General features: G+C 39.2%; 1 protein-coding gene across 1 annotated transcript in view; it reads right to left on the bottom strand.

The window, feature by feature from the left end:
• Positions 1–16,822: 16,822 nt before the first annotated feature.
• GPHN (gephyrin) overlaps positions 16,823–19,356 on the bottom strand; it is a 195,926-nt gene continuing 193,392 nt past the window's right edge. The window contains exon 28 of the mRNA XM_031064763.1: positions 16,823–17,831. Within this exon, the coding sequence (XP_030920623.1) occupies positions 17,698–17,831 (134 nt within the window). The 3' untranslated portion in view covers positions 16,823–17,697. The remainder of the gene's footprint in view (positions 17,832–19,356) is intronic.

Raw genomic sequence — 19,356 nt, 5'->3', positions numbered from 1 at the left:
CGGGGCTGCCGGGTTGGGGCTGCCCTCAGGTGGACTGGACACGTGGTACGTGCACTGCTTCTGTGTCTCCTTCCTCGCAGAATCACTGAATCGAGTAGGTTGGAAAAGACCTCTGAGATCGTCGAGTCCGACCTATGACCGAGCACCACCTTGTCAGCTGGACCCTAGCACTAAGTGCCACGGCCAGTCTTTCCTTAAACACTCCTGGGACGGTGACTCCATCACCTCCCCGGGCAGCCCATTTCAGTCCAGTCCATTCCCGCCGTCATCTCCCATCTCTCTCCCACGGCTTTCTCTGCGCCCCCGAGCGGGACCAGCACGGGACCCCGTGCCCCGAGCAGACCCGGCTCGCCCGCCTGGCCACTCGCTCCTTCCTGCTCGCCCAGCTCCGGCTGTCGCCCCCCGCCCGCTGCATCTCCGCTGGGCCTACCGGGCCACTGCAAGCCCTTTGTCCTCCACCCTCCCTGGCATCCCCCCGTTCGCCTGCTGCTGCTGCCGCCGCGTCCTTTGACCAAGCTTGAATGCCCCAGCCAGGCTGGAGCCTGTGTGGAGAAAAAAGTATTTAATCTCATCGAGAGTCCAGCCTGCCTCTGGGAAGCTGAGGCACAGAAGGTGCCCGTAACACACTGTCTGGAACGATGAAGAAAACAGGAGATTACAAGTAGTTTTACTGGCTTGTTTATATTCTTGGCTGTGTTTTTCAGGAACAGGGAAACGTCTTTTCAGTGTGCAACAGTTAAGTTTGACTTTGAGCTGCAAACTGCACTCACTTCCCTGGTTTTTCAGGCTAGCCTGCCTAGATCATTGCTCAAGGCATTAGAAGAAATGTTCTCTGTAACCACGCTAGTAAAGAAAGGCTTTCTTAGATAACTAAGTCCTAAAGAGATACCTGCTTTAGTCCATCTCTCCTTGCTTTCATTTAAACCATATAAAAATCTGTGCCGTTTAATGCTGTCATTCTTCACAGCGAAATCCACAATTTCTATAATAGTACCCTCTATATCATGTTTTCTTTCAGATCTGTTCTAAACACCGAGATGCAAAAATTAATTGTAGAAGTCCCAAAATAACGTTCTTATGGTTTTTCATACTGTGTGAAAAGGCTTAAGACACTAAGGTATGTCCTGCCCAGTTACCTGCAGAGGAAAGTCTGAAAGCCTTTTACCTATCCACATTGTGGCTCAAACTCCCCAGGGCAGTAATGCCTTGTAAGTGCATTTAACATCTATTAACATATTAACATCTGTTTCTGTTCTGACCAATAATGAGGGGCTTTGCATCGAGTGAACACAACTGGAGCACTGCAGGACATACAGATGTTTGTGGACTGCAGAATTACTTACTTGGGAAATAAAAAAGAGAGGGAAACCATGACACTGGTAATTTGTGGCTGAGCAGCACCAAGCGTGGTTCTTCTTACCTTCATATGAACATGGTTCATGAAAGTTCACATGATCCCTTTTTTAGAAAGCAGTTTGACAAAGGACCTTACAACCAAAGGGTATTTTCAAAATGTGATACTTTCCTAGAAAATATGGCTGCAAAAAGTAGGTTGGTTCATCATTTATCTGTTCACTGTTGAACTCTCTTTTCTACGTCCAAGGTTGGGATGGTAAGACAAAAAAAGCCACAAATTCTGCTTACATTTTCCTTCAGCTGATAGCATTTGTACATTCCTTTCCACAGAAAATCTCATTGCCTCCAATTTGCATGTTGTCCAGCAGCCATTTTTAAACCAGGATAAGGGAATTTTCTTTAACATGGTGTATAATTTGTAATAAAATAAAGGAGGATTCTCATCAGGACTAGAATTTCCATTTCCCTCCTTTACTGTCTTGTATCTGTAGCTGAAGTTTAATTTTTTTGCCAGAAGGGGTTACCAGACCAGGTTAAGACTGAGTTTGGGATATCTCTTAGATATATCTGCTTAAAGATCTGTTTGTTTCTTTGGAAACCAATCTCCTCCCTCTGGCTTTCACGAGGCATCACAGAAACCCTAATATTAGCCCGCGCCCAGCTGGCAAATCCATTCAAATGGTGCTGGAATGAGATGTGCTTGGCTAATTCTATCCAACAGATTAAAATTCTCTGTCAGGCCAAGAAGTTGTCATACCTGAAAACGATTCACAATAGAGCACAGGATCAGCAGCATTATTTGTAAAGACCCAGATAACCTTTCTGTTTTGAATCACTTTGGCAGACAGTTCTTATGGTTCATTTTGCCTTGTGGGTGCTGTTTGGTGGTATGCTGAGAACACAAAAATTACTCAGAGAAAATAAGCATTTTCGCTTGAATTTAAAAAAATCTTCAAATTAAAAAGAAAATATACAGAGAAAGAAGGTGAATGGGAGGATGAGGAATGACAATGGAATGATGATTGGGAAGATAAAGCTTTTAATCTTCTTTTGTTTTTGTCTTAGCTGATTAATCTTTCATATGAGGATCTACAAAGACAGCTTTTAAAGGAAATGAGAAAACTAATTACCAAAGTAGTATAAAGCTTTCTGTTCCATCCCTTGTTCAAAGTGTTCAGTTATTGTCTTTAAGTAGAAAGGAACTAAAAAGAAATACCCAAGTGATACCTTTTGGGAGCCTGCATCTTGGAACATTTTAATTTTTAGACAACATTTTGTCTATGTTTTTACTATCTGGGATTATGGAAACATTAAAGCCTGCTTGCAGCTGCAGAATCAATGTATTTAGGCAACTTTATTTATTCTAGAACTTTCTTTTTAAGACTGGTGCATTAATTCCACAGACAAATATTTTTTAACAAAGAAAATGTTTGATGAATTGAATTTGACATGAATTGGTGTCACTGATTGCCAGCAGGGTGCAGATATAATTGTGATCAATCTAAATCTGGCTGATTGCAATCAATAGAGAAGAGAAAAATAAATTCAGACTCAAACTGAGGAATCAGCCTGACATAGAACAAAATGTTTTCTTTGAAACCATTGCCCTCTGGAGGGGAAATGAAAAATCACCAAGGGATCAGGTAAAAATTCCTTTTTATGTCACTGTTTAACTATATTTATGCTTTGCAGTCTATGAATGGTTCTACAGACAGTTGCAAAAGTGCAGTGCTGTCAGAAGAGCCTCGCTGGCCCCAGCGCTTATGTCAGTGGGTTGGAGAAGTAATCCCCATCTGTCTGCCCCATAACTCTCCTCCCCTTTATCTCTAAACTCTTTATCTCTAAACTCACGGAGCATCACTTCTACAGCAGATGTACTTTCTCTTCTAACTCCACATTGGATCCCTTCCAAGCTGGTGTCATCCCTCTTCATTTGCCAAAATACTTTTTTTATGCAATCCCTAAGGCATTCTTGTCTGCCTGATGCCAGATTCTGTATTCCTTTCTCTTTCTTGACCTTTCTGCTGCTTGTTTGTTTGGTTAGTTCTTTTATTATCTTGATTACCCTTTTCTTCTTGATGTTTAATTCTTGCACAGCTTTGAGAAATTGTGTTCTCTTCTTTTTATCTCTCTGCTTTCATGTCTGACATCTATTGAAATAGACTTTTTTCATCCTGTCTCTGAGAACTTCACAGAGATTTTTCCCTTGGCCTTCAGATATTGATAGCTTATATCTTGGGTAATCACATTTAAATGTCACCTCTAATTGAATATGAATGAAAGTGAGCTCCTGCCTGCTTAGACTTTGTCTATATATTCTCCCCATGTTGCTGGGGAAATGACAGCATCTGTCAGTGAACTTTCCAGTTTGATTTACAGCAATCTGATATCTCATGACTACAAATTTGATGATTGTTTTAACTCTTAAGTAGGCACACACCTCAGCCATCTGAAAGAATGTAACAGCAGCACTAGTCCACGTGTAGGGCTGGTTGCATTAAGTATCTAATGTTTTGAAGAAGAGTGCAAAACACCTAAGTCCGTAAGCCAAATTCTGCATTAAGCAAGAAAAAAGAAATAGAATTCTTGGTCTCCATAATCCAGCAACAGAAAGCCTAAATTTTTAAATCAATACAGGAATCCAATTTCACTTCAACATTTTTCATTGTTCAGAACAACAAATACCAAAGGTTCAATGCAGTTACATTTTTCTCTTTGATAGCATCCAGAATTGTTGCTTATTTCCTATTTGATAGCCTCATTCTGCATTCAGTTTCATCTGGGTAGCCAGAACATCTTCCTCTCTGGTTTCTAGTGTCCTCTGCCACTCCTTTTAATCCTTCAGATAAAAAAATTGTACAACTCCAAGTAAGGTCATAATATTTATGAGTAGGGTCATAAACCCAGCAGCAGTTCAGCTGCAGAAAAAGGTTAATCTCCAGAAGAGATGTCTTAAATCTGGGAGTACTATTCATTCCTCAATGTGTGGTTTTAAGTTCAGAAATATGAATGGTTCCCAGAAGATGGGTGCCCCAAATAAAAACTGGAAGTGAGGTTGTTAGTGTAACACTTTGGGGCACTATTTTTAATCCAGAAAAGAAAGAACAGGCAATAAAAATTATCCTTCTTCCACTGTTTTCCCCTACTAAGTTGTACTCAAATTAGTGATTATCTTATCTCTTTGTTTGCTGATTCTTGTTTTTCCTCTGTTTGTGAAGAAATAACAACCTATGAGATAGCTCAGGGATCTGTGAGAAAATAGGGGAAGAACCAGCAAAAAGAACCAACAAAAGTCTCAGCGGCTGATACTGCCTAAGGAAAATACTTAGGTGGTAATTCCTATTGAAATAAGACATTTGTGGTCTTTAGATTCTTCCCAGGTACAATCGTCTTTCCAGAAAGGCAGCCTAGTAGTGGTAATTATGTTAAAGACAAGACTTTCCTATCAGATCATGCTGCAGTATAAAGCTTGAGCTTTATATATTTGTCACCCGAAAGTGTGACACTACAGTTCACATATTCTATAAATGTGAAATGCAATACATTTTTCTCTTGAACGCAAACTAGATGTACAGTAGGACAGGTGTAAGATACTGTAAAACATACACAAACAACATCATAATTCTCCTTGTTCCCTTTTTCTAAGTTTTCACTGAAATAATCTTGCGTGCTATGCTTTATGAGTCTTTTTTGGTATAGACTTGCAGTTTGTGCATCCCAGTATGATAGCTCTCCTCTCCCTTAATTACTGACACAAGAAGATTTGTGGCTAATCTGTGTTGTACCTTTAACGACATGGATGTCTGAATACAGCATGAGGCAGAATCAATTTCAAAATTGTTCTTTTTAAAACCTTTGCTTGAATATTCCTCTGTTTTTTTTCAGCTTTCTTTCAGCAGATTATAAACAACATCTGGGGCAATTAACTGCCAGCCAGCATGTCTGTTGTTCCCCAGCATTAAAATTGTTGCTCAAAATCTGCTTTTTGGATCCCTAATTCTGTACGTTTTATTGACAATATTCTGAAACTGAGATCAACCTTTTTTTTCTTTGAGAACCATGCTCAGAAAAATCCTTCTTATCTCATTTCATCACATGCTATAAAGCTGGAGTTCATGCCACAGAGGAAATTCAGGTATGGCATTTAGTCCTTTTGTAGAAGTCCATGCTGATTCCAATATAATGTCTTATAAAATGCCAGTCGATTTCATTCGCCTATCAAGCAATGGAGGCATAGCTGCTTGATTTGTGATAGTGAATTATGGGGGATAGCACCATGATATTCTTGTCATATGTTACAGCATATGTGTTGTACGCCATAAACAAAGCTGGTCTGCCTAATACCTTTAAGAAAGCAGTAGCAGCTACACAATTGCCTTTAAGGAAGGAAAATGTTGTTTTGATACTAACAGAACAATCCTTTCCACATAGCTGTGTGGAGCTATATGGATGGTCTTCATTACCCTTGGATAAATCTATAAACTGCGGTGCCAATTCCATACCGTTCTCATGAAGCTGCATCTTGCCAGAAAGTTGCAAAAATTGCTTTGGAATATACTACATGAATACTGCTCAATTTTGCAATATTTCCTAAAAAGCATAGTCAAAAACCATTATGCTTGGTAGCTCTACTGCTTGCAGGATCTTCAATGACTGTCATTCTCCCAGCAGTAATTTTTCTTTCATGGGAGCTGATAGACTGTATTGGCTCGGTAAGCCAGCACTGCATACCAGTCTACTGAATCAGCTCAGTATAGGACTGTTTTGGTATGTAACCCAGCAAGCATCCGTGCTGAGTTATTTTTCTTTGCTCCAGGCACAGCAATTAAGAGGTATTTTTTACTACATTTGCAATGCAGGCAATTCGTCCTTCTTCCCACTGTTGGTCTGGGAAACACTATACTCTGACGTTGTTTATTCTTTGCAGCATTGCCTGAGAGCATTTTAGATGGGATTCCAGTAAACTGAGGCTGAATAGCAGCTCTATTTTCATGGGGCAGCAGTCCTTTGCCACACTTTGCCTCTTCAAGGTCTGTCAGAGGGACAGTTTTAGTCAGCACAGGATATTCTCAGTGATCATGGTTTCTGCAGTTTAAGGACTATATCTACCTGTTCAGTCAGTCAGGAGAAGCACAATGCTCAAGAGTAGTTATTCTGGTTTTGCTTTGCCAAATTAATGACTTCAGAACAAATGTCATGAGCTTTATTGTCACTGTTGTCACATTTACCACTGCAGAAAGTCTTTGTGGAAGTATTTTGTTAATTCTTCAGTCCTGTCTCGTCAGCTTATCTTGGGCTATCACATACTTGTAATTGGGGCAAATACCTTTACTTAACAACAATTCAGCTCTCAGAATTCAAGAGTATATCTCATTAATGTCATTTCTCATGAGAACAATCACTCCTTGCTTGGCGTCTGATCCCTATATTTTGATGGATTTAACATTTTTCCATATTTCTGATGGCCCTGTTATTTGCATCCAGACAGGTTGTTTGAATGCAAATAAATGTTTTATTGTAGGCAGTGTGCTATGCTCCTCCAGACATGGTATTTAGCTTATGAGGGAGGTATTCCTAATTAAATCTTAAATTTATTGCATTCTATTAGTTACTATGTGCAGCATATCTTGGCATGAAATCATTCATATCTATTACCTCTGTTAGGAAAATGATAATTTCTGATTAATATAAGCAGCTTTGCTCTATATAGGAGTGCTCAAAATCTGTATAGTGAATTTACCAAGATTGTACAATTTTCATCTTCTTCACTTCTAATGTGGAAGTTTATGTGAAGACTGATGGTAAGCATCTGCACCCAGTCTGTGCATTGATGAGTATGAAAATACTGTTACTGATCTGTATTTTTGCAGCATTTTAAATTTATAGAGCAGCACTTCATAAATTTTGTGTCATCCAAGTACTTACTTGAGCAGAAGTTCCTTGAGCAGAAAATATGCTGTTGCAACTATTTTCTTTGGGACCACTTTTTCAGTAAGTGCTACTTTGCTCTGTTGATAAGCAGAATCTGGAATTATTTTTTTTCCCCCCTGAAAAATAATGTTGGCATTTCCGGTTATACTGAATGCTATTTCACTCTTCTTCACAGTATGGGTGCTATCAAGAATTTGAAATTGCCACTCACTAGTTCCTTACAGTGTTCCGGACTGGAATCTGATTACACACGAGCTGCCCTCAAAGAGTATTAAGTTAGTTTATATTCTCAAGGATATTCTCAAGCAGGGAATAAGCACAGGGTATCTTCTAATTATATGGCCAAACAAATGCTGATCTATTGGCAACGAGTACATAGGAAAATTTGTTCTAAAGAACTTGCAACCCATGAAGTTTCAGCTTCTCTCATCTATTATTAAATTAGGAATAGCAATAGGGAAGTGAATAAATATCAGAAAAACTGTCATACCTGAAGTCTACTATTTTTTCCTACTTTTTTTCTTCATTGTATTTGACCTAATAAAAGCAGGAAAAAGGATTATACCATTTCCAAAAACTCAGGAATAAATAAGCCTTACCCTAGTAATGTCATTATCTACCAGGATGAGTATGAAATAGGTGTTTTTTTAATCTCTTTTCTGTCTGCAGTAGAAACATGTATTGGTAAATTATGTAATAAGCCTTGTTTTCAGGTGCAGGCACACTTGAGATATTTGAATGTTATGGACTGCACTTATATATGACACATCTGAACATAGTATACATCTGAGCACATCACTTGATGTGTAGATGTAGCTTGGGAAGTGATTGTGGTGAAGCCTTGTTCTTTGCTGTGGTGCAGATGCTTATATAAGAGACAGTTTTCGTTTCCTTCTGCCATCTAACTTTTGCCTAGTTTGTGTAACACCACCGACAAAAAATCTGCTCCTTTTCTGCACAAGCCAGGGTGCATATGGCAGTACAGGAGACACAGAAAAGACAGATTTCTGGTGCCAGGACCTACTACTGATTTTGGGCAGAAAGGAAACATTGAGTGAGCCACACGCTATATGATTCCTTCACATACTGGGAGTCTAAATCAAAGCTATCTGTATGCAGATCCTTCAGCATTCAAGGAGACCACTGGCACTTCAGTCACTGAATATTCATGCACTTTTGCTTGATTGCCCATCTTTGTGAGCCCGAAAGGTTATTGCTGAAATGGTCTTTCAAAAGCCCTGAACATCTATCTGAGAAACCAAAGTCTGGAAACTACAACCTGTATTCTACAGTAAACCTGCAAATGTTTTGCAATAGCATATTTTCTGAAGGCAAAAATATGACACATTTTACTTTTCAAAGTCAGCAGCAGAAACTAAATATATTAGATTCATTTTCCAAACATACATACCGAGTTTTCATGTTTTCTGTGCTTTTGCTCTTCTGTTTTTGCTCCGATTTGGAAAGATAAGAGAGATAAGATCTTTGCTCTCTGCCCATCCAGATTTTGACATCAATCCCTACTAAAATCTTTCTGTCTTCTTTCAAGCAGCTGAGGTAGGGATACCTGTAAGTCTCCCACATGCAGAAAGATTTCTGTCTAAACAGGAAGAGAACAGGGAGGATGTAATAATACAAAAGAAAATCCAAACTTAAACCCCAGCAATAAAGAAGACCACACAGTAAGAGCATGTGGACAAAAAAGGAGGTTGGTTGAACAAGGGCTCATGCATACTTTCATGACTTAGCAAAATGGAGAAGTGTGTGAAGGAAGATCATTAAAGTTGAGAAGTCAATAGTGAGCAACAGCCAACACTTCAAGCTATTAAAGCTCTACTGGAAGTATGACTGGAAAAATAAGACATCTATTCTGTAAAGAAAAATAGATATTCTAGTTCTGGATCTTGACTTTATTACATTGAATCACTAGTGACAATGGCTGTACACACAGGAGCTGACATTCATGTCAGGTCAGCTTATGTCTAGAAGTTGGTAAAGGATCCAGTCTTTGACAAGAGAGGAATGGTGGCTCTGTAGGTATAGTTGAAGCAGGAAAATATCAGCTAAGACATTTTATAACCCCCTTACTTACTTTCTCACATTCTCTGCCTTCTTGTCTCTACAATGCCTTTATTCTACTGCCTTATTTCCTGAGAGTCCTATATCCCAATCTTGCTACCAACTGTCAGCTTCTGATATATTTTGAGAAAGGTTTATTATGTATTAGTAGTGATTTTTTATTTATATGAATATGGATAGCATTGGCCTGAAATGATTACTGGAGTGGGGCCAAAAGGTGTGTTTTAAATTTGTTTCTCCTAACTTTATGGTGTTAGTGCTGAGACAAAGAGCCAGTGTAAATATGAGCTCTGTAGAAGCTGGCTTTCATCTCAGGGTCACAAGGTCTGTTAATAAAGTCACCCTTAAAAGAAGAAAAACAGTGTATGGAAATGGAAAATACATTCATATTTCTTAATTAATCTTCAAAGAAATATTTAACACTTCTAGGTGCTAACTCACCTGGTAAGTTCCACATATTTCATGTGGGATGGCCACTGTGAGAGTTTCCAGAAGTTTTTCATACTTTCCTATGGGAGCATGGGTGTGCTGCAGTATCACGTTAGGCACTGGTGAACAGAGATTGACAGCACAGGGATCAGTGATCACACAGTTGGGTCAGTTGTGGACAAATGGGTTCTATTTTTAATTAACCTGAACAAAAAAAAAAAAAAAAAAGCTGCATCAATGCTGACATTTGCCATATGTTCTATCAGAGACCACCCTACCAATAGATTTCATAGTGGCTTGGTGGCCCTAGAGCTTATCTGCTGGGCTGGTGAGGAGAGAGGAGAATGTGGAATAATGAAACAGGAGTATGCACAAATGAAAAGAAGGGAAAGGAGTTGAATACGGATAAAGGATGATTGCAAATCATTCTTCGTGTGTAATTCAAAACATTGGATATCTGATTGCTGTGGTCAGAAACCTCTTGAGTACTATTATCAATAATTTCTCCTAATATAAACAAGATGGAAGAGACACTGTTCTGATGATTCACTGTCTTTCTAGCATTACTGTGATGTTAATGGTTTTGAGCCAGGATCTTGCTAAGTGCTGTAGTAAAACACTGCGAAAATATCCCAGGTAATTTAGGTGTGAGACTTGAAATTACAGAAAGAGAAAAATGAGAAAATACAAGAAGAATAAGTTGATAAGTATAACCATATGATTAAGTTGATAATGAAATCACATGTTATGTACCTTTGTCAGAGCTTGGTTTTGACAGGCATCAGAGAAAAAGTGTCCTAAGAAGGAATTTGAGGGAGAACAGTGCATTAAATTTCTGTATGTCTAGTAGAATCTCCTCCCAAATGTGAGACACAGTATGTAAAAAAGATCAAAGGCTACTTTTAAATTTTATTTTAGTGTAAATGAATCAGTAATGGAGCTATTTTCTTGGGTTGATTGGTTAGGGCAGCTGCCTTCTTTGTAGTAAATGAGGTCTGATAAATCAAGCAGGAATAAATCATAAAGTACCCTGAAAAAGGAGACTCATAGTTCATTAACATTCTGCAGGTGTATCAACAATGCAAGATTTAATTAATCAAGGTACGACCAAAGGATGTAATAATTATCACAAAGGGAGGGAGTGAAATCCTGTGAAAAACACTGTTGAAGTACAGCATGTAAATAGAATTCACATATTTTAGACACACTGTGAATGCAGAATTCTAGGAGTGTAGGCTGTTGCCAGAGTCCTGCAGGGCTTTGGCCAGTGCTGGATGACAGGCAGGGAGAGTGGTTACACTGCAAGGGTAGGAGAATCTGCAAGTGGTGAGAGATTGCCCAGGAAGGACTGGCTTTGATTTTGACTGGGTTGAACTGCCATTGCTGGCTAACAACCTTAATGAGGTAGCACAGAGCCATATTTTTTTATCTACAACAGTTCTACCTGCTGCTACAGGAAGGAGTGGGACCTCACAAAGGAAAATGAATACAAAAATCTTTGTTTTTCTCTAATCTGCATCATTGCTGTTCCTGGGTTTCTGAACTATTGCCTTTAAAATGTGAGCAGAGTGAGTCTATAGGAGAAGGAAAATATATCTCTATGTGTGTAGTAAACAGAAAAACAGTAGTGAGAATAACTGAATGACGAGTACCTGTTGAGCTGAGGGAGAAAAAGAAAACTTGTAATAATTGCAAGTAGTTTTATCTTTAGCATGCTAAATGCTTTCATTTCAAGGACTTTTTACCTGGAGAAACTTGCTCTTGAAGATGGGAGTAGAAGTAAAAAGAACATACTCTCCTTTGCAAAGAAGTCTCTGAATGTCATACATAATGGGCATCTGACTGCCCCGTACCTGTCCTCCACTGTACCTGCTAGTGATGGACCTGGAGAACCTTGGGCCAGGTGTTATTTGGGTTTGCCCACCCGCCATCCTCTCTGTGATCATTAGGGTGTCTGCTTTTTATCCCAGTCCTTAACAAAGGACTGTTAACTTGGCTTTTTGCTGTTGTTGTTTTGGTTGGGGGGGCTTTGTTTGCTTGTTTTTCATTTTAGGTTTTTCTTTGTTTTTTGTTTTGTTTGGTTTTGGTTTTGGTTTTTAGTTTTTGTTTTAATCTAACCCTAGTCACCACCTCTTAGCAAAAATCCAGTTAATGGAGTAAGCTGCAGCATGACTCCTTTGCAATGCAGACTGCCAAGAGCACATTAAATCCTATCTTCTGCTCTGTTCTCTGGCTTTTCATAGCACATTGGGCAAATTGATTGGATTTGGCCTTTAGGGAGTAAATTACAGAAAGTCAGTCATGGATGTATGGTGTCAGCTATCTTTTAGTGAGATGGGCTCAAGTACCATTGCATCTGCATGTGTGCCTCTCCCTTCCTAAGACTGGCAGGTAAATAGCTCTCAGGCCATTTTTATTTTCATTATTCAATATCTTTAGTGATTAATAGCTACCTAGCTCTGACACAAAAGTCCTGGCAGGCAGCACAGTACACCACAACCAACCTGCTGTCATCAGCACTGGCTCCAGTTCACTCACCTACACAACTCCCCGAGCTCATTCTCTTGAGTGCAGCCCATGCCCTGAGCCACAAAGCTCTGCAGAGCCACATCTCTGGAGACTGATCACCAGCCTTGACCATGAACAAGACTGTTCCAGCAGCTTCATCCAAATACAAGAAAGCTATAGGAAAATATTAAGCCAAATTATTTTTTTTTCTCTGCAGTATCTCCATGAATACAAGAGGATGGTCTTGGCTGTCTGGCAGTTCTCCAAAGCAGTGCAACAGCATCCTGAAATGAGCATAGCTGAAGAGGCTGTCAGCAACAGCAAGAAATCTAGCTGGCAAGAAACCACAAGAAAAGATCAGGCATAATAAGGTAAAGTATCAATATTACAGCATAGTTGTCAAAACACCAAAGCAGGTCTTTCCCCAAAACATAGAACAGATCCTCAGTGGAGGTAATCACTGCAGTCTCTATTATTAGGTTGAACTGAAGGCAGCTAAATTCCAGGAAGATACCCATTTACCAGGAGCAAGAACTGCACAGGGATTGCTCAAAATTGAGTGGAAGTGAGTTAAAACAGCTAAGGAAATTTAACACAGATAAAAGTAAAGTTACTCATATGAGGAAATTATTTTCTTAAACTATAGTTATAATTACTGTTCCAACTATTGGTAGTTGGATACTACCAATAAAGCATGAGAATTTAAGGTCATCTCTTTTAAGAAAATAAGAATATTACCAATAAAGCATGAGATTTTCAAGATCCATAAAAACATACCAGTCAGAAGTACTGAAGAAGAAAAATATTATGAAATAGAGAATAAACAGAAGTCATCATGATGTGGTTAGTATGAGACAGTGGTGCCTTTTAACATGTATGCAATTCTGATCTCCTTGTTTCTGACAGAATATAGTAAACCTGAAGAGGGTGAAAAAGGAGCAACAGGGATGGGTGACGTGATTTAGGGATACCAGTGACAGTGCTGCATTGGTGATTGGACTTTATGATTTTGAAGGTCCTTTCCAACCTTGATGTTTCCATGAATCTGTGATAGAAATCATCCAATTTACAGACCCTTGCATATAGTCTGTGACCACAAAGGGCAGACTACATAGATTAGGACATTCAATTCAGAAGATAGCTATCTATAAAATTATGGCTGGCAAAGTGAGGGTGACTACTCTTTGACTGCTCCAACAAAAAAAAAACTAAGAAGCATCAAACAGAAGTAGGAGATAGCAGATTCAGAATAAAACAGAGGAGATGCTGCTTCACACTGTGCAAATGTGGGTGTTTTTGCCACACACTGAGTGGGGGTAGAACTTAGAAGCTGGATAATTATCTCCTTGCCATGCATTTATACTTCTCTGGAGGTGTGAACTATTGGCCAGTGTTTTGCAGAGGGCCAATTTGAAAAAAAACAAACCCAAAAAACTAAAAGTGCACAGGCCACACAGTGCATGGATGATTCTGGTGTTATGTTGTTTCCTTCTCAGCAGTTTCTTAAGTAGTCCCACAGAAGCTTCTCCTGCTAATACCAGTCATTGCCAGCGTAGCAAGGTGTGTTTGAAAATGTCCGTGTTGGCTTCTTGGCTCAAGGTCTGGTCTGTACGTGGTCACAAAATTGGGTCCCCCTTAATAGTACAACCAGCACATTTCAAAATGACTAAGTCACTGGTTACTTTGCCATAACAGACAGACCTAAATAGGAAAGGCTCTTGTCAGACACATTAATGTGTTACATTGTCTTGGGCTACTGTAATATCAGCATGAGGAGATTGCCAGGTACTGACAAAAACCACTTTGCATGTTTCCTTGTCAGTCCAGTGGGGCAATTTTTTGTGTGCTAATAATATATGTGTGTGTATATATTTATATATACACTTACCTTTAATTTTATCTTACACTTTTCTTGAAGTAACTTTATTTTTCAATCCCTGGTTATCAAGGTCAGGGTAATACCTTTGTCTTCTGTGGTATGCTCAGATAATCTTCAGAGTTAGTAGAGTACAATAGGGTTTCAGTTTTGCTTGTGAATTAACTCTGCAAAAATTACTTGGTTTCTTGCATTTTTAAACACAAATTGGAAATGCAGAAGTCCTTGCATGGGGACAGAGCATGCTTTGTATTGCTGTATGGTGCTGGGATAGAGCGAGTCTTCTGAGCCAGATCAGTCTAAAACTAGAGAGCTACTGAGCCTCTGTGCATCACCTTTTGAAGGCTTTCTATTCCAAGAACTTTATCAGCTTGTGTGCGATACTGCACAAATGCAAAGAGCAAGTCTTAACTGAATGCTGAATATGAGTCACTGAGCCCTTCCAGAAAACATGCAGCTAGCAGCAGCTCATGAGGTTGTAACATTTGCAAAATGTGCAGTCTTTTCCTCCCCACAAATTACCCAAGATTTGCCTGCATTTCAATGCTGACTTTAAATCCAGCATGACAACTCATCTCTCTGAGTGGAGGCTAGGATAGATTTACTAGAAAACAACAGTCAAGTTTGAAAAAAAACAACCAAATAAAAAACCCCATAAGAAAACACAGAAAAAACACCAGTGTGGCTTTTTTCACTTGGAGTAAATATGGAAATCCAGCTGCTGATAGTATCATGCTGAAAATGCTGTGCTTTGTCTCTTGAGACCAGCTGGCACTAGGAAAGAGAAGGGTTATAGTTGCTAGAGATCATGTTCTTCACCATGAGGATAAGGCACTTAATTTTAACTTATGGACCAAATACAGGTATGGGAAGCTATACCTTGTTCTAGAGATTGCTGCTTTAATGAGCACCAGCTGCAACAGCTGTTCTGCCCATGCAAACCATTTGTCATCAATAGTTGTGACTTTGATTGTCCTCCTCTCCTAGAGGAGTCTCTGCTTTTTTTTCGTACATGCAGAAATGCTCTTCCATGTCTAACCTGTAGTCCTTATGTTTCATCTTTTACATGGGAGTAACACAAGCTGGCTTTAGAATCAAGAAGGAGGCTACTATAGATATAAAGCATTCAAGCAAAGAGTTTTTCATCTGGAATTTTGGGAAATGTATAAAATACCCTCACAAAAGAAATATTAGGTTGGGAATATATTCCTGAATTTATTTGGGATAAAAGTCTATCAGAAATGATTGGAAAGTGCCAGCAAAAATGGCAGATAATTTTCATTATTTTTTCCCCCTGATACTAAAACCTAACTTCAATTTGCCAGCTAAGGCAAAATAAAGGTTTTGGCAAATTTTGTGCCTGAGCATTTCAACGTCTATTCTCTTGTTATTCTTAGTTTCCTGTCAGGTAAAAGTATAAGAATCATTAATTGTCAGCCCCAACTTTTGCTTGATAATGTAGCCTCATTTGAGCTCTGACTCCTCATTTGTATTTCCTCTGAGGAAACAGAGGTGGGAGAGTGTGAAAATGTCAAAGTTCTATATCCAAATGTATCAAATGCATGTACTCAAGGAGTAGACTCTGCCTTTAAAACAAGTATTGAATTTGATTGCTAGTGAGACTTTATGTTATTGGTGCCCTTTATAAACTTCTGATTTTCATTACACATGCTGCCTATAATAACCCTTAACTACATTATAATAATTCTTTGGCTTATAATGGGCAATGTTCTGCATTATTTCTCAGAGATGAGTTAACCCACCTCTCTCTTCCCTCTGTGGTTTAAAATATTAGTACAGTAAAAACAGGCATCCATGAATTTAATTTGCTACCACCCTGCTGCTACATAGAGAGATCACAAACGTGGACCTGTAGTCCAGAACAAAAAACCTATGATCAGCAAGTTGTGTTACTGTTTCTCTGAACAATCAATCCCTGTATTGCCTTCAAAGACAGCGTATGCCTACCTGCCTTCAATCTTTGCAATTGCTCACACAGGGAGGCCATTGCATTTGGTTTTAAAACCAGCCTAGGGGGATGCCCTCTGCAGATACCATAGAACTACAGCTCTGGTTCACTCCGGCAGTCAGGATTTAAATTTTCTGTGTTCTCCCTGACTAAGTCTTCCAAAAATACTACAGATAAATGCTCTGGCTTCACAAATGGAGTTGGTGGGATAGCATTTTACCCATGAAGTCCAAGAAACAAGGTGTTGTAGGGCACTGCTATGGTCTTAATCCCAGATGAAATGTGAAGCTACCAAAATACACAATCTGGTGGGAACTGAAAAGTCCTTATCTCATGGGGAAAAAAAAAAAGAAAAGGAACACTTTATGAAATTTCAGACAGCGGAGCACAAGAGCTGTTTGCAAATGCTATGCAATTTATATGGGGAAAAGAAATATTCTCCATCTTTGATTAGTGTGATTGCAACCCCACCCCACCTCAAAATGCTGCTTCTGTTTTGTCCCTTGGGAAGTGTGAGAGAGAGCTCACTCTGTAGTTTCAATTCACTCATGACACTGTACATGAGGGAAGGCCCTAGATTGGACAGTATTTCTCTTCCTCCCTACACTCTTCCTCCACCCCAAATACCCTCTTAAATCACTGGTTTTTTGTTTCAAACAACAAGGCTGAACAGGTGAAATTTTAAATAATGATTGAGGATTTTTTATTCATTTAAGTTTCAATATCATTACAGAAAATGTTATGGTACAGAGTTGTTTAACATTAGTTTTATTTCTTTGCTCATTTAATTTCCACACGAATGCTGGTAACACTAATATCTGTACAAGATCAGTCTTTGATTTTTTTAGTTTTTAGTTCTGTACATTTTTAAATGTATTGGTTAAAAAGGCTGTCAGCACTTAAGGAAGCAATTTTTTTGTTTGTTGAAATAAAAGGTATCCAGTTACTGCCCAAGAGTACTGAGCTGGGTGGCTGCCGGGACAAGAGACATCCCTGAATGCGCGGCGAGGTGGGAGAACCTCGGGGCTTCATTGGGTTCCCAGCGCAGCCACTCTGCTTTTGGCACTGTGCACATCAACACGAGATACAAGATAAAGAACAAGCAGAAGCTCTCTGTGAAGCGGTTATGAAGCATACTAATAAGGGAAATCCAAGTGTTGTCTACGCTAGTATAAATAAGCAGACAGCCTTGTTTTAAGAGCGTAAGTAGTTGTATCTTAAAGATGAGAAAAAACACAAGTTCTGCAGGCACCTACTGCTGTCTACTAAAAGCTACCGCTATTGGAACTAGCATTGAACACACAAAGCAATTGCAAGAAAAGGAAAAAGTTGCTTTGATATAATCAGAATAAATTTCTTTGTTAAGATTTGTTTTAAAGTTTTTTTTTAAAAGGTATTTATTTAAATTCCATTTGAAATATATTTCAAGATGTTGACTATACTGATCAACTTTTATCCAAATCGGAAAAACTAGCTGTGCCGTTGCATATTACAGGATACAGTCAATGATATGTGGACATGCATCAAAGCTTCACTCTTGCTGGTGACATCATAGCCTTCCAATGACCATGACATCCACCACCTCCCCCTTGTGAAGCTCCACATACTGCTCTGTCTTTGGAGGTAGCATCAACAGTCCATTGGCACTGCGCATACTCATCAGACGACTGCTCATCTGATTCCCTACAGGAGAGAGGCAGAACAATTTCAGTGCAGTCTTCAGTTAGTTCCAAATGCTGCAACATGGTACAACAAACAAAAGCTGTTATGATGAAAGTATTTGTGTGGCTAACTTATTCATGAAGCTTGGGTCTTGCTGTTCCAAGGTGGATGGAAACAGAGAACTCTGTGGAGATTTAGTCACTGCACTGGCTCTCAAAACCATCATTCTCTTTGCTGATTGCTTTTCTATCCAGCCTTCCACATTATCTGTACCATATATCTTGTCCTAGTAAATTGCTAATCCTATCGAATTTACTTTATTTTTCAATTTGTACACCTATTCCAGTTATACAAACATTAAATCAGCACAGTCTAGAATGTTTTTAATATCCTGTTCTAGAATAAATTTGATTAACTCTATTCTCTCTGAATAGAATAATTTAGGCTGAAAAAAACCTCCAAGATCATTAAGTCCAACCTTTGACAGAACAGGACCATTTCAACTAAACCATAGCACTAAGTGCCATGTCCAGTTGTTTCTTGAACTCTTCCAGGGATAGCGACTCCACCACTTCCCTTGGCAGCCTGTTCCAATGTTCAACAGTGCTTTCAAGAGGAAATTCTTCCAGATGTCCAACCTGAGCCTCCACTAGTGCAACTTGAGGCCATTTCCTCTTGTCCTGTCACTTGTTGCCACCCCCACTTGGCTACAACTTCCTTTCAGGTAGTTGTAGAGAGTGATAAGATCTCCTGTGATTCTCCTTTCTCCAGGCTAAACAACCCCAGCTCCCTCAGCCACTCCTCACAGAACTTGCTCTCCAAACCCCTCCCCAGGTTCACTGCCTGTCTCTGGAAATTCTCCAGCACCTCAATGACTTTCTTGTAATGAGGGCCCAGAACTGAACTAATATTTTCCCTGTGGAGCCTCACATATGGTGCTTTCCGTTGAACTATTTGGATGTAGCAAAAAGACAGTTGTTTAAGGACATAAATCTCTTGCAAAAGTGTCACAGTCAGCTTTCTAGCAGTACATAGCTGAACCAGTATTCAAATCTAGTATTTACCTTAACTGCAGCCGAGTATTCAGAAGTATTCCTAGGTGGCAAACATGACTAATAAATCCTTACTCTGTTTTAAGAGAACATCTATAGCCTCTGCTATCTTTCCTACTTTTCCAGTTCAGCTAAAATCACACTTCTTTTATTTGTATTGCTCCTACCTCTGCCCCAACTTGTGTACAACATGCACAACAGCAAAAGGAAGCAAGTGTGCCTGACTGCAAGTAAGCTTAGTGGATGTTTAAAAAAAGGAATGCATGCACATATTCAAGCATTCACATGTAGTGCGTATGTGTATTAGGCAGGTTATTCAAATTAAGGATGTTTTAATGGTTAAATTGACAAGCCATATGAGCACTGAATTTTGTACTAATGTATGTGTATGCACGTGCACAAATGTGTGAGTAAATCAGGCTCCATAAAGTAGGTTCTATGAAAAAAACCTGTGCACACTCTTGGTTGTTCCCAGACACACCTTTAGGAAGGGA

The sequence above is a fragment of the Geospiza fortis genome, unplaced genomic scaffold (genome assembly GCF_000277835.1).
Source record: "Geospiza fortis unplaced genomic scaffold, GeoFor_1.0 scaffold54, whole genome shotgun sequence".
In the NCBI taxonomy this organism is placed as follows: Eukaryota; Metazoa; Chordata; class Aves; order Passeriformes; family Thraupidae; genus Geospiza; species Geospiza fortis.
The sequence above is the reverse complement of the archived record's forward strand: the minus strand, read 5'-3'. Positions and strand labels throughout refer to the sequence as shown.